General features: G+C 33.6%; 1 protein-coding gene across 8 annotated transcripts in view; it reads right to left on the bottom strand.

Moving 5' to 3' along the window:
• Positions 1-17,012, bottom strand: part of QKI (QKI, KH domain containing RNA binding) — a 184,555-nt gene that overhangs the window by 134,968 nt on the left and 32,575 nt on the right. For all 8 annotated transcript variants that reach the window (XR_010023630.1, XM_063097379.1, XM_063097380.1 and 5 more), the window contains exon 2: positions 8,495-8,637. Coding sequence is in view for 7 of the 8 variants with exons in the window: in XM_063097379.1 (XP_062953449.1) it covers positions 8,495-8,637 (143 nt within the window). In the remaining variant the exon portion in view is untranslated. The remainder of the gene's footprint in view (positions 1-8,494; positions 8,638-17,012) is intronic.

The raw sequence follows: 17,012 nt of genomic DNA, 5'->3' as shown, positions 1-17,012 counted from the left end.
TATTTTCATGTCTTTTACTGATTGGATCACTGCTTTAACAATCATCATATACACCCTTTTAGTTTAACTGAACCTTTTATATGAATGAAAACTTTTCTGTGGTATTAGTTCATCAGCATATTTGAATGAAAAATATGAAATATGTATAATGTCAAAAAAGAGAAAAAAAAAAACCATGATTATTCGCATGAAGACTGAGCTTATAAGTGTCACTTCAGACCTTGAAGGGAAGTCTAGGAGATGAATGTGTAGTTCTTATCATAGATTAGGAAGGCTTCTAAAACCAATATCTTGCTACATAAGTTTTGCTACGTAAATACTGTCACAACCTCCTAAACAGTTCCAAAAGTATTAATCCAGCTCTTAAAGTAAACTGCTTTATTTGCCATCAATTTTAGTTATACTTGACCTACAAAGAACTGTCTTGTATACTACCCTGTTCAATATTCTACATTGTTATGAACAACTCAGTTTTCAGTGGCTTTTAATTATTATATCCTATTAATATAGTAAGCCTACTACCATCTCTTACTCTTGGTTCCTCTATAATATTAGAAGACCTCTACTTCTGTATTCTCTATGTTCAATGAATACCACCATCAGCAAGGCCCTCCCTCATTCTTAATCTCCACGTACAATAGATAAGAAATCTTGCTATTTTCACTATTTACTCTTTTCTACTGTCATTGCCTTAGTTCAGACCCGTTATTCCACACCTGGATTATAACAGTAACAGTACCACGAGAGCAAGGATTATAACTTTTCATGTTCCTGTGCCCTGTACACTAACATTTCTAGAATAAAGGGATGATACTAAAATTTTGCTGTTTTATACTCAGAACTCCTTTTTAGCTTTCATGTTTCTAATTACTTTTCAAATTTTGTTTTATCTTTTGTTTTAATCTGTCCTTAAAATGGCAAATTGATACCATTTATATACCATCTTACAAGTAAAAAGGCAAGAAACTAATCAAAATAATCATTGTCCTATAACTCCAAACAATACAACACAGATAAATTTTTAAGCTCAACCAATGCATAACCAAATAATAAAAAAAAATATATCATACCAATATGAAGCAAGGAGATGTTCAATTTCATGATAGATAGGTTGCTTACTGATAGTGATTTTGGACTTGGGAAAAGCAGTTTCCTATGGTAGTCAAAATTAGATTTCAGAAAGTACCCAGTTTAATTATGAAGTATTTTGTTCTAAATGGGTATGTTTATTAAGACAGAGAATATGCTTTCCCAATGAAATAACTAACTAAATTTAGTTCCAAGGCTAGTCATTGAAAAGTTCAATTTCAATGTCCCTAAGATAAAGTAGCTTTCTGCTCAAACTAAAATAAAAAGAAGTTATACATTATTTCCTTCACTTGCAAAATAAGGTCATCTATTATAAACTGGCACTGAGATGGGTGGTAGAATTCAAGTGGTATAATCTCCACCTGTTTCACAGCCCACTTCATTTGCTAATTTGGGGGAGGAAGAGGGTTAGGAAGACACTGCTCTCTCAAGATGGGTTGAAAGCAGATGAGCACCTCAAGCTTTCCTTTAGTATCTACCAGAAACAGCTGAATGTTTCTGGAATATGAATAGCACTGATTCCCCAACTTTTTAATTATATTCCTGTGGTTATTTCAGTGAAAATATTAGAGATATGGAGGTTGGATACCTGTGATTAGTTATCCAACTTATCCTTAAGTCTTTTGTAGCAATAATTTTAACAGAGTACATCCTAACAAACTCTTTTTGGGTAAGCCAAGTAAATCTTCCTATCTCAACTGAGCCTGGGAAACATTTGCTTACAAAAAAGTTCTTCCTTAAAAACTTATGCCATCTTTTAATTTGTTCTTCTGAACACTAGATCCTTTTAAATATATTACTTACCAAAGAAAGCGCCTGAATTTTTAAGACTCTGAGAAGGCTTATTATTTAATAAATTGTTAACCTTTGGAAAAACCTGAGCTAAACAAAATTCATTGCTTTCAGACTGTCTTGAGATCCTTTTTGGAATAATATCTACTAACAAACATCCTTAAGAAATTCAGTATCTCCCAAACCATAAGAGTTCGGTACATAGCAGGCCTTCAATATACCATTACAGAGTGAAATAAAAAGGAAATTTCAAAACAAAAACAAAGAAAAACCCAATTGATCTTTGTTAAAATTAATCAGGTTGCAGTTCTAAGTCAACAATAAGTTTCCCTACCTAAAACTTAAAAGACATGCTCTATATTATCAAACCATACAGCTAAATTAAAACTCCTACAAGTTAATATGTAATCTGAAACACTTTACAACTCCACTCAATAAAAAATACATACTAACCTTATTTTAAAAACTATCTTTAACTTTAGTTTCCTGTACAATCAAAGAAGAGAGATGTGCAGACCTTATTTTAAAAACTTGGCATTTTCATTCATAATTAAGATCATATCAAGACCAAAAAAATCAAGGGTTAACCTGGGTTTTGAGAAAGTATCCTTTGTAGTTCATAAAATTTTTATTTAATGTCCACTTATCATTCAGAAGAACAAAGGTGAACATAGTTTATATCAAGACTCCTAAAAGCTCTTGATTAATCTTGATTAATCATAATAGTCAAAGGAACAAGACTTAAGGAAAGTAACTAACTGCACCGACTCCTCGCTCTTCTTAAAATCCCTTCAAAACAAATGTCAGCTCAACAGCCAATCTGCAGGTGACAATCTTGACAAATAAAACCCTAAAGTAACTCAGAAGCTATAACTAGACAAATTCATTGGCAAACCCAGGAAAATTAAATAGGGAATTTACAACTCCTACTCCAACACTAATATAGGTTATTATTATAAGAGAGACTGTAGAAAGTACTGTGAATAACATTATAAACCTATACTATTAATTAGAGTTGCCAGCATGGGATCATACAAACTGGAAAAAAAAATATTTGAAAAGGCATTTATCCACCTCAAACTTTTTGACAATATGTGTAATCATGATGGCCTAGACCCAAGAAATGCCTTTCAAGGATATTACTTAAAATTAAAACCCATTTTTAAAACATCAGAAAATCAGAGTTATCTTCACATAAATCCTTAGAAAAAACCTCACTACAATTTAATTATCAAATCATGTCCCAAGCAAACAGTTTAGCAATCTAATCTGTCCATGTATATACATGACTAATAACTCTAACAGTTACACCTTACCAATATTTGGAACTTATCTACTACTCTGGCAGATCCTATAGAACAATTTCTAACAACTCAAAATTGATAACTAGGCAAATTTAATGACAAACTTAGAACTGACTCATTTGAAATGTAGCACCTTTTCCTTATCGGAGTTAACTCCATTTATATAGTACTGTTTATAAGATGTCCATGGATTCAAACAAGGTCTTAATAACTTAACTGGCTTTAATTTTGATGGTCTAAATTAAACTTTAAATCTTCTTTCTTGTCTGTCATTTTATGAATGTATGATAAACTTAAATAGTCTTGAATGATTATTAATGCAATACCTTTTATCTTTCATACAAGACTGTGAGCACCCTCAAGAATAGGACTTTTTTTCATATTCATGATCACACAAACCTCAGTGGGTGTCTGCTCTACCAGGTGCCATACATTTGTTATCTTGATTTCTCCAAACAATTCCACAATGTGAAATTTATAGCTTTATAAAGAAACAGACTCTAAAAAGTTAACATATATCTCAATTATTTTTCGGCAATTATTTATTCCAGTCCCCTTCTCACTGTGTGAGTGACTTGATATGGCTAATACAGGGTTTCTCAACCTCTGTACTACTGGAACTGTGAGCTGGATAATTCTTTGTTGTGAGGACTGTCCTGGGCATTGTAGGATGTTTAGCAGGATTACTGGCCTCTACCCACGATGCCAGTATCCCCTCCCAAGTCAACCAAAAATATCTCCAGACATTGCCAAATGTCCCTCGAGACAAAACTGGCCCCTGTTGAGAATCACTGGGCTGATGGATTGTGTTAGCAGAAGAGACAAGATCAGAGGCCTTACAAGTGATTATGCAATTTGGCTTGGCTCTGGCACTTCAGCAATCTGCCGTGATAATAGCATGCCGCAAGTAGCCATTACTCCTTCAGCCTGGGCCCAGCAGGAACATAAAATGGATATGATCTGAATCTACCCACAGCTAGCCTCCATCGACCCATACTCAGCCTCAATCAACAGAACCTCAGCCAACATGAGCACAGAAATAAATGCTTATTATTTTAAACCAATGAATTTGAGAGTGTTTTACTATGGAATATTACTGTGGCAATTGTTGACAAATACAGCCAGTAAAGGGGTAAGCCAGGACTCAAAACCTAAGTTTGTCTGACACAAAAACTCACTAATTTGACTGTATCAAAGAGTCTTTTCAACTGAATTAATATTCCCATGCCAAGGATGTGCTTGACACACAACAGAGATGCAATAAAAGCCTGCTTTATTAATAAATATTATTTATTAATAAATATAAATATTAATAAATATGAATTCGTAAATTTTTAAAAGACTTTCAATAGGCTAACTCATTTTAGCTTCTCATTCCCACATCATTAAGCCAGTGGTTCAAAACCATTGTGAAGGGCACTATAAAGCATTACCTCACTTCTCAGACTGAATCTAGGGCTTTCTTCTCATATCGGTCTACCATTTACCAGACACTATTCTAAGGCCTGGGAATATAGCACTGAAAAAAAGCAGACAAAAAAATCCCTGTCCTCATGAAGCTTACATTCTGGTAACACTTACATAGCATAAAGGCATTTTCCAAGTGCTTTACACATACTAATTCATTTAGTCTTCATAATCCTGTGAGAGACAATAAAAGATGAGAAAACTGAGGACCAGGAATGACAAGTAATTTGCTCAAAGTCATAAAACAAGCAGTGGAGCTAGCCAGGAGTCTGAGTTCATATTTCTGACCACTATGTTGCGCTGCCCGTCTGAAGCTTGAATTATAAAAGCATTTTTTAGCAAAATAGGCTGAATTCACTCACAAAATCAAGCTTACATACAAATGGGGGCAGGGACAGAAGCATATGGAATTATCTCCAAGACACATTAAATGAAGAAAAAGCAAGGGTTGGAAGAGTGCATATTTGTTTCATGTAGCCTGTATCTAATTCAAAATTCTGAAATAAATCTTTTCTCATAGTGCCAAAATCTGAGACTCCCTTGTTTCATTTTGTTTAATACTATTTAATTTTTTTAAAAGATAAACTTCCTTATACCACAAAATATTTATTGATCACTAAGTATGTATTAATTACCTTAATTTAGAAAAACTCAAAAATTATGTGCAGATCTAAATTTGTTAAACTTAAACTCTTTTAATAGAAATTTAAAATCAAGGTATTAAAAAAGTTATCTGGAAGACCAAAACCGTTTTGTACCTATTTCTCTCCTTCTATGAATTAAAACTAAAATTCTAATTTAAAAAGCTTTGTTAAATAGACATTTTTGGGTACCAAAAGGGTCATCTAAAACTTGTACATCCACCTGCCTACTTGACATCCCCACTCTGGATGGCTGCCTTCAAGCTTAACACCTCTACATCAGAACTACTGAATCCCCAACTCCCCCAAACCTGGCTCCTCTCTCAGTCTTTCCTATCTCAGGAACTGGCAATTCCATTACTCCAAATGATCAAAACCTTTGGGTCACTCCTGAGTTTCTCTCACTCCATATCCAATTTATCGGCAAATCCTACCAGTTCTAACTTGAAAACCTATGCAGGGTTCAAGCATTTTTCTTAACTCCTCTTGTTCAAGTCTCCTCCCCTGCCTCCCAACTGGTCTTGCTTCTACCACCATTTCCCACAGTCTCTCTCCACACAGCAACTAGAATACACCTATCAAAAATCCATGTAAGCTCATGTTGCTCCTAGTCTCAAAACATATGGATGGCTTACCATTTCACTCAGAACGGTATACAAAATTTTTCATGTGGGCTTGTAGGCCCATGATATGGGAAGCATACATGATATGACCCCTCTACTAACTCTCTAATCTCACATCTTGCCACACTTCCCAAGCATGCTCATGCCTGAGTCACTGCACTTGCTGTTCACTCTGCCTGGAATGTTCTTCCCCCAGATGATTTTCTTGACTTCTTCCCCATCACTCCTTTCATCTCCCTCCATTCCCATCATCCTAGAAGAGATTCCATCCCTGATTATCCTTAAAACTGAACACCTCTCCCACACGTACAGTCTTTGTTCATCTGTTTGCCCCATTTTGTTTCCCCATAGCACTGACAACGCCTAAAAGTAAATATTCGTTTGTTTATCGTCTGTCTCTGCCACTGAAATGCCCACTCCATAAAAGCAAGGACATCGTTTAGTTCACCACTCTACTCACCTCCTTCATAATACCTATCAAAATTACCATATACATAAATCACCTACCTGTTAGCCTGGCTTACTCTGACAATAAAAAAAAATTTTTTTTAGAGCAGTGATTCTCAAACATTAGCATGTATCAGAATCATCTATATGGTTTTGTTGTTAAAGAGGTAGATTGCAGGCCTCACACCCAGAGTTTCTGATTAAACTCATCTGGGATGAGGCTCGAACATTCACAAGGTCCCAGGAGGTGTGGATACTACGATCCAGAAACCACATTTTGAGAACCACTCATCTAGACAATGTTATATTCCAATATACCTGTCAGCAAAAGTAGCTCACCAGGGCAATGACTCACAACTGGTAAAAGAAAGAAAGGAGTATAGTGAAAAGGTACCCTCTAGATCCAGGTCCTGACATAGAAGGTTGTATGGAACACTTTTCTTTTAAATGATGCAGTATTAATATCTCTACCCAGAATGAGATTTTTTTTTTCTTTTGGAGGAATGAAACCAGACAGATCAAGGTTATATTTCTCCATCAAGGTCTTATGGTCTCATACAGTCTGTGTTACTGACTATTGCTGAAACTTTGTCCTTTAGGGTTTAAACACGCAAATGAGAAGGTTGGTATCCTTTAGGGGATACTGGAACACCAAACAGCAGTAGACCCCAATTGGGACAGCTGCCCAAATCATAATTTTTCATCTTGAGAAGTAATATTAATATCCAGGGCAGTCCCATAGTGGTCATGTCTAGGTTGTGGTACATAACTACGTAACCTCACTTCCCAAGTCACAGTAAATTGGCCCAAAACACATTCTCTCCTCCAAGAATCTGAAATTGAAGACAAAGTCTAGGAGGCACTGATGTCATGTCATGATGGTCCACAAACTCCTGCTGCTGAAAGTTCTCAGAGATGCACTGCTTCCTGCCTTACATGAAGTTTTGTTCTCCAGACACAACTTTAATTCTTTGTATTACCTGATAATCTTCCAATTAACTCTTCTTTTGCCTACATTACCCCGAACTGTTTGTATATTTGCAACCAAAAGTACTTAATAGAATAAATGTATACGCTTTAAATAAAATTGCATTGGAAATGCAAATTGTGAAATACCAAAGCTTCTTCCCATTAATCCAACTTAGGACATTTATTTCCCATCTGCACGCTAGTATTCTGTCTACATAACCAATGAGTCTTGGAGCATCCATCACATTTTCGACATTATAATACCAATTCCTTCTTTTGTTTGCTTTCAGAGAAGTCCCCCGAAACCCAGCAAAAAAAATCACCATTTTTTCCTTCATTTATTTAACAGATATTGGGTGCCTATTACGTGCCCATATTATGGGTGGTACAGCAGTGAATAACAAAGACAGGTTCTTGTTTTATGTACCTTCCATTCCTGCTGGAGAGAAACAGAGAAATAAACAAACAAGAAAAATACCAGATAATAAGTGCCATTGCAGAAGTAAAAAAAGATTTATGTGAAACAATGAGCAACCAGATGGCCTTTAGATAAAGTGGTGGGGAGGCCTCTCCGAAATGATATTTAAGTTAAAATCTTTAATACCAAGAAGATGATAGCCAGTAGAGATCAGATTATAGCTAACAAAAAAGGCCTAAGGCTGGGAATAGACTTGACTTGTTCTAAAAGCCAAAAGAAGGCCAATGTTATTACAGTACAGTGAAGAAGAGGGAAAATCATTTAAGATGAGGTCAGAGAAACAGAATGGACCATCTTATCTAGGGCTTTATAACAAAATGAAAAGAGTCTGAATTTTGATTAGAAATTAACTGGTGTAGTACATGGAGACTCATCTCAACAGAATAGTTGAACGGACTAAGAGGGAAAAATAAAAAAACTGCATTACAAACAGTAGTTTTCCTTGTCCCATCTGGAATCCATGACAGTCTTTACCCGTGTGCATTTCCAAAAGTGACACAGCAGTAATCAAATGGAAACATATTTAGAAAGAAATTTTTTAAATTATCCATGCCAAATTATTCACACTTCAAGTCCCTCACATAAATTTTTTTTTAAAGTGGCTGATAATGCCACTTAAAACATATCTCTTCCCAAAGTATGTGAAGCACACAAAAAAAGAATAAAACAACAAAATATACTTACATCTGGATATTCTTTTACAGGCACATAAAGTTTCTCTTGTAACTGAACAATAGGTCCCACAGCATCAGGCAATTCTGCACTCCTTTTCTCTGTACTGCCATTTAATGTGTCATTGTACATGTCTTTCCGTACTCTGCTAATTTCTGTTAAAAGTAAAAATTTTAAATGTGTTAGAAAAAATATTCTTGCTAATCCATGAAAAACAAAAAAGAGGGCAGGGGAGGATATCATTGATAAAGTGCTAAAACTTACAATAAAGTACCACTGACCTATTCTGTGATTTTCGGGATTAAGCCCATGTTTAACCAGACTATAGCCTTAATTAATTTCTACCACAAATGAATTTATACCAACCAGATAGCATATCTTATTAAAACTAATTTTAGAGCCCAAGTTTTTAACCAATATGATACAGACTTAATTTTATCTAATTTTTCCATGCCTCAATGACACCAGGCATTCCCAATGATAGCTTCAGTCAAAATAATTATCCTGAGAATGTCTTTCAGACAAAACTAGTAAGGCTCTTTTATACTTCAGAACTAATCTGTACAAATGAGATTTAAACTGGACCACTTTGTTAGATTTTTTAGATATTTTGGAGCATTCACATGGAGATGTCCAATAGACAATAGACTGCAAGCTCAGCAGAAGTGTGAGTTTAATACACAAATTAGTGGTTAAAACTATAGAAAAAATGGCTTAGAGAAGATAAAGGGAGAAGGAAGGACTGAATGAACCTAGGAAGAGCAAAATTCAAGTGGTGAGAAAAAGAAGATCCAAAGCAAGAAGAAACACAGATAAATAGGAGAACTAGGGAAAAGAGGTATCACAGAAGCTAAGAAAAGACAGATTCAAGAACAGAGTGGTCAACGGTGTCAAATACTACAAAAGCATGGGTAAGGTAAATAGCAAATAATGGTACCTTGGATTGACCACTAAGCCACTCGTGATCAGAGAGGTTTCAGGAATAGATGGTAATGGAGACCAAACTACACTAGATTAATGAATGAAACATAAGAAGGTAGAGACACCTAAAATTGATAACCTTAAAAAAAAAAAAAAAAAAAAAATTAGAGGGCCGGCCTGTGGCTCACTCGGGAGAGTGTGGTGCTGATAACACCAAGGACACGGGTTCGGATCCCATATAGGGATGGCCGGTTAGCTCACTGGGTGAGCGTGGTGCTGACAACACCAAATCAAGGGTTAAGATCCCCTTACCGGTCATCTTTAAAAAAAAATTAGAGTTGCCGGGTATAAATATAATTTTTTATTTTTTAAAGTAGGATTCTATTTTAATGAATTAAGTCCTACAAAGAAAATGGATTCTTTCAAGAATTATTTATTAAGCTTCTACTATGCACTACAGCACAAGCTCTTGCCCACTGGAATATACTGTCTAATAAGGATTGCCATTATTAAAGTTAGCTGGTTGCCTATGTAACTGTCTCTCCATCCTACAGATCATGTCCTCTTTGGGAAAAAGGTTTGAGTCAATTAGTATTTAAAAATAAAATGGCTTTTAGTTTTACAATATATTTTGTATGCCTTCCAAACATGGAATTTCAATCTACTGACATCAAGAAACTATCAAATATGAATACACTCTTTAATTTTCCTAACTAGTTATTTAAATCAGTCTCAGTTAAATAAAATCCAGCACAGCTAAAAGGCAAGATCAAAAGGTATTCTTAACCAGTTATAAAATCTTAATCAGTTAAAAAAAATGTTATAATACATTTTCTGCTTCAGTGACAGCAATATTCATTTTACTACAAATTTTATCTCTTAAATAATTTGTCAAAGCTTACCAAATGCTTATCTCTGAATAGCAAATGAAATCAACAAAAAACGTAAAAGAGTACCTTGAATTTGACTACATTATAAAGGCAAGATTTCAATCTTTCTTAAAGTTATTTTATAACTTTATTATTTTTATAATGAAATCTTTCTTAATAATGTCCAGTATCAAATTAGTGTTCAACTTAAATTAGCATATGACTTCAACTCTCAAACCAAGTTTTTAACAACCAAGTAATAATTTAAGACATAAATGATTACTTACATAATTGCAGCAAGTAATTAACCAAAAGGTATTAGAAAAATCTAATGAAAATTACACATATATTCTTTTTATCATTTAAATTTCTTCAGAAAGTACCTAATTCTTGTTACAGGAAGACAGCATAGCACCAATAGAAAATCTGACCATAACAGCATAAAAGAAAACCACAGATAAAATTTGCTTATCGATACAGATGTAAACATCCTAAATAAATATAATTCGCCAGTATATTAAAAGAAAAATAAACCAAGACAAAGTGGAATTTATACCACGAATGCAAGAATAGTTCAATATTGAAAAATCTATTATAAATAACCATAATAATATAAAAGACCAAGGGGGAAAAATGGCAATTCTCCAGATAAACAAACTTATCAAAATTATATACAAACATTCAGTTACAGGATATAATGCATTTACCACTTAAGTTGTATTTCTATAAACATGTGTGGTGATTGATTAATAACTAAAAGTTCCATAAGATTCTGTTACCAACTGTGTCCTATAACAGTGCCTGAACACACTCAATAAATACTTGGTGGTAGGGTATATGGATGGGTAAGTCAAGGGAGAAATGAGCTAGGTTCTGGAGCACAAGTTAAACAAATAGTTTAATAGTTCCAGCTCTCAAAGAACTTAGTCTAATATTGGAGATAGATAAGAAGTCTTTCTACCATGATTTTTTCAGTCTCTAAGATACATCAGTCAATTTAATAACAGAACACAAATTATGTACACGACAGTACTAATGGAAATGAAAAGATGACTAAAGACACAGTTCTGGTCCTCAAGGAATTTACCATTTTATTCACTGCTGAGTCTAACAAGCTGCATACATACTACTACCTTTATCAACACCACTTTTCTAGCCAGGAAATCGTCAGCACTTCCTGCAAGTCAGAACAAGTTCTGATTCCAGTTCTAATAGTAATTCTTTGTGATTTTTAGATAAGCATCTTACTTAACCTCTCTGTGCTTATGCTTCATATAATTAGAAGTCACTTACTGAATGACTCAGCTGAATCCACTGGTTTCCAAACTTAGAATGCAAGAACCCCATAATTCCCCCATAACTCCATGTTATAAAAAGTTTAATCACTAAAACTTTTCATTCCCTAAGTCCTGGCAATCAGAGCTTCTGTTAATGTTATCCTATCCAGTTGATATAATTATAGCCAAATTATTACAGAAACCTGCAATAGGTATAGGTATGGGTATCAGTTTAGGGAATGCTCTGGTCCTTTTGGGTTCACAGGTGTTAGTTTATGAAACACAGGAATGCTTCATAACTAACACGTTGTATATATTCTTTTGTTGTATCAAATATTACATAATAATGCTCAAATGCCCCCCCCACCACAGCAACTTCTTCAGCCTGCAGCAGTAGTTCAGAGAACTATAAGTTCAGAACCATTTGTTTACTCACCTTAGTATAAAAAATTCCGACAACAATAACCCCTAAATTGGACATGCATCTTCTGTCTAAATATCCCCAATATCAAGATAATCTGTTTTAGACATTTCTGAAGATTTTAAATGTTACAAATTTGTTTTAGTGAACCAAAACCTACTATCCTAAAATTTCATCTGCTGGCCCCCACCCAGCAGCTCCACGAATACTTGAAAAGTTGTTCAATATCTAAGTAGCCTTGTCTCTAAACTCTTATGACATGGTTTTATACTCTCTCACTTGCTTAGACACACCCCATTTTGTCAAAGTCCCTTTTAAAATGTAAAATCACATACCACACACAACATTCCATAACAAAGATGAGTATGCAGACTGAGGCTGTGTCTACTTCTAGTCCCAAACTCTCCTCTTCCATCAACATCGTTTAAGAATTCCTTTACTTCCTTGACAAGCACATCACCCTGCTGACATTCTGCCTGGTGGTGCTAAGACAAGTCTCTACCACTCCATAACTCTACAACTGTTTGTTTAGAAACCAGCAGATGATTTAATTTTTTTTCCGGGTTGTTTTCTACTACTCATATCCCCTTCAGACTGATGTTAATCTACCGGTTGACATTCTTTAGGGATGACTAGTCTATAAGTCAAGAATCAAACTAACTGCAGTTTCATAGAATACTCATTTCTCTAAGCCTGGATACCAAAACTACAGGCATACTTTATCGAATACCTACAAAATCTCAAGCTACACTGGGACCGGAAGCTCCTTCTGGATTCACCAGTTTAAATAGGATATAGTCCATTTTGTAATCTACGGGTTGTGCCATCAAGTTTAGAATATAAGTTTTTCAGCTTTGAGGAATATTCACCTTTCCAGCATTTAGGCTCCTCCCATCTTCTATGTTTTCTTGAATAGGTAATTCAACAGTCACATTTTTTCATATTCTAGTATGCTAAAAACTATTTTTGTTTAGGCCTGAAAACTTGTTTCGGTTATACTACCTTACTATCTCCTCATACTTCTCTGCTCTAATTATCTTGATTTTTTTCTTTTCCAAACTAAAACTCAATTGTCAGTTAATTCTGCTCCTAAGAGAAAATGGAAAATAGTCACTCACTGTTCTGTTTTATGTGACCTGCTAATACTACATCTTCCACCTTAAGCCTTTTCCCTTCCCTTTAATTCACCCAACTATGGATTTAAATAAAATGTTTCAAAATTATTCTTATGTTTCATAAGCTGCAGCTCATTTTTGCCTTTGGCTTGTCCCTTACTGCATCGGAATTATTGTACGTACAGCACACCCTCTGCTACCTTACAATTTTGCACGCATCCTTTTAAAATTTGAGTTACTGGATTAGTTAACAGATCAAACACTCCGTGAAAAACTAGAATATAAGAATTAAGGATAACATGAAGAAATATTAGAGAACAGAACAATATTGGCTGAGAAATCTAAATTACAGAATCAAGCAATCATTTTGCAAAATATATAGGTTAAGTTAATAAACAGCTAAGGATGTGTATAAATTCAACACTGCAATGTTGGAAGACTAGGTAAAGAATAAGATACAGCCCTATTTTACTTCCTGGTTTAGAATTTTTTCAACAAATTTAAACCAAGAAAATGATAATTAGGTAATGAAATGTGAAAAACATTAGCTCAATTATAAACAACAAAACTACTAATGATATATTTAAAAAGTACAAAAACAAAATGAATAAAAGAATTATTTTCAGGATTTATAACAATCCAAATTAAAAGATGACTTTTTAAAACACTGAAAAAATTTTCATACAAAGCACACCTTATCACTCAGTGTTGTAGCTATAGTAGCTGACTCCAATTGCTCAACTGGCTATAATGATGTTATAGACATATATATTTTATTTGGGTATCTATCTGCTTTTTCTTTGTGCATTATGTTTAAATCCATCAAAAAATACTTTATCACTGTAATACTGCTAAAATACAGAAAGAAATGGAACAGACTGCCATTTGACCATGACTGCCTCATTTTTTTTAATTTAACATTTTCCTTTATTTAATGTAAAGTAAGAGCCAACTAACTATTTATAAATAAAACATTTACAAGGGAACTTCAAAAAGTTTGTGGAAAAACAGAAAAGATAGTACGAATCTTTCCATGAACTTTTTGAAGTGCCCTCTTTTATGCTTTGATACACATAGTATAAATGTTATAAGGAAAGTTAATGACAAGTTACATCATTTCAACTGAAGTTTAAATGGGCTCCAGTATTTCCTCACTATCTGCAATCCACTTCTTGCTGGACATTACGGTAGCACACTGATATAAAGAACAAAGATTTTAGTTATTTTAGGTCTTAATCAACAAATTATTAGTTTTTATTTACATAGTATTCATTAAATCTTAAAAATAATAATATTAGGAATCTATTTATAACTAAAAAACAACTTGTCACTTCATAAAGTGGCTGTTACGTACCCCTATGTACTTAGGATTAACAAAAGTCTCTTCTGTAAAAAGCAACCTTTTAATTCAGGGTTTACCAAATACAGGGAAAATTGTAAAGTTATTTTGAGCAGAGAAAAACTCATGGAATATAACTTCACTGTGCTCATTTTAAAGAAGCCACATCCACAAGGTACAGAGAGCAAATAAATTTAAGAGCAGGTTACTAGTGACTATATGCTATTTAGCAGAGTATGTTTTTGCTTATTCTAAATACCAAATAAATTAAATCTGATTTAACTTTGAGGCAACTGCTTTCAAACTGGCAAGAAAAAAAAAATCAAGCTATCAATAATTCTCTAGATGGGATCTAATTTGGGGGGTTAAACTGTACTCTGTACTTCAGAATTATAAGTATAAAAGGAAAAACTACAAAATTAAAGTCAACATCATAACTCTTCTTTACAATCTCAAAATTAACAACTGCGCAAAACTGTTGATAAATTTCACATACAAAAATACGAAACAGCAAAGACTTTACAACAATGTTAATTCTACTTCCCCAATCGTTCTCAGTAGCAGTTTTGTATTATGGAAGATATTTAACAGTAAGCTGTACATTCCTAGAAAGGCTCTTTCACAGGTTACAGAAAAGAATGTCTAATTTATGATCCAATTTACACTTAAGTGTATGTTTTTTTTAATAGACACATAGAAGTCAAAAAAGATACAACAACTATTAACAGTAATCATCTCTGGGAGATGGATTCACAGGGACTATTTTAGGTCTCATTATTATATGAATTTTTTTTTACAACAATCACTGGAAAATAGTAAAGATATTCTCATTAGGAAGGCAGAAAGTACTTTAAGTTAAAATGTTGCACGTAATATTGGATTCCCTGTATGAAAACATTATAATAAGGAGTAAGTCATTGATTCCCAACTCTTTAAAAATAAACCACAAAGAGCTAATTTTTTTTTACATGAATCAACTGATCTTCACCAGAATCTGATGGAGGATATTATAATGCCCATTTTACCAAATGGTGTCTATAATAATTATGATGTAGCATAAGCAAAAATGTTTATAAAGGCCTATAGATGTGAAAGGTTTTGCCAAATGGTTTCTATAATTACGATGCAGGATAAATTAGCTATTTCTCCAAGAGACATATTTGGTTACTTATCTAGAATTAATATGAAGGTAGAAAGAGGTAAGACATTTCTATCCCTCCAAAACACAAGGAAGGAAGGAGGGAAGAGGGAAGGAAAGAAGAAGGAGGGAAGAAGGGAAGAAACTAATGCTCAGAGATTAAAAAATCAGTCTAAGGCCACAGGTAGTACAACCAGCCGTATTTAGGGGCTTTTTAAAAGAGGATTTCCCAGAATAAGAAGCTCTTAAAATTCATTTTAAGAAATGAAAATTAGAGAATGGAAAATAAGAAAAGTGAATAAACCAACTTTTGATTTATTGCTGACCATAAGTGAAGTCCAATATGTTCACGTCTTTGCAGCCTTTCTCTTTCACTTCATTCTAATGGAACACAGTTCTGTAATTGAACATCAGGTCTAGGTTCCTAAAGTGACAATTCTGAATGAATAAATAGATACTACTGGCATACACAAAAGGCAAATTAGGCCATTAAAAACAACAGAACAGAATGGGAAAAGCATTTTTAAAAAGAGAATAAAAAACGAGTATTTAATTGGGATAGGCAGTCTTTCTCGGTTAATTGTGAATTTTGTTTCAATTTAAAAAAAAGAGGTTAGTTGTAAGCATGTTAAATATTAAGTATTATTTAATAAAAATGTTGCTTTCTGGTCACTTAATTTCTTAGAATTCTCAGGGAAACGAATCCTTCCCTCTATATAATATCCACTGTATTAAAATTTAAATCTGAAAGTGAACTAGTTAAGAAACACTTTTTAATAAATATCAGAAGATAACAGTAAACTAGGAAATATCATCAAGAGACCAAGTAAAAAGTAATACCTGAGAATCTAGCTAGTAACAACTCTCTTCACAATCCTTTTAATATTTCTGAAAGAGTAAAAATAAATTCAAAGCAATGGACATGAGTACCCCAGATACAGAGGCAGAAGAGACTTTCACAATGTGTTCTATTTCACAATCTATTCTTTTCACAACGTATTCACAATGTTTTTCTAATTACCTTAACATATTAGCTTTTCAAAAATAAATACTTGTTTTAGAAATTTTTACTTATAATATGAATAACAATAGTAATGGATTATAATCCATGAGACCACATTGATAAAAATAACTGAATAAACAAACAAAAGGGGGAAAGGGACAGATCTTCCTTACAGAATTCCATTAATGAATGTAGAAGTAACAATGGATATAGAAAATCACCATTAGAAAAACACTACAATAGTAATTACTGCAGGCAAAAATCATTCAATATATGCTAAAATTAGTGAGCAAAAATATAAGACATAGGATAGATCTATACAGTTTGAGTATCTCCTGAAAAGACATTTATCAATTACAAAAGAAAAAAGAGAAACTGTTCAGTGAAGAAATCTGGCAGATATCACCTTAACCAAGTGATCAAAGTTAACATCACCAGTATTAAGAC

The sequence above is a fragment of the Cynocephalus volans genome, chromosome 5, assembly GCF_027409185.1.
Source record: "Cynocephalus volans isolate mCynVol1 chromosome 5, mCynVol1.pri, whole genome shotgun sequence".
NCBI classification, from domain to species: domain Eukaryota; kingdom Metazoa; phylum Chordata; class Mammalia; order Dermoptera; family Cynocephalidae; genus Cynocephalus; species Cynocephalus volans.
This window is presented reverse-complemented; position numbering and strand designations above follow the sequence as displayed.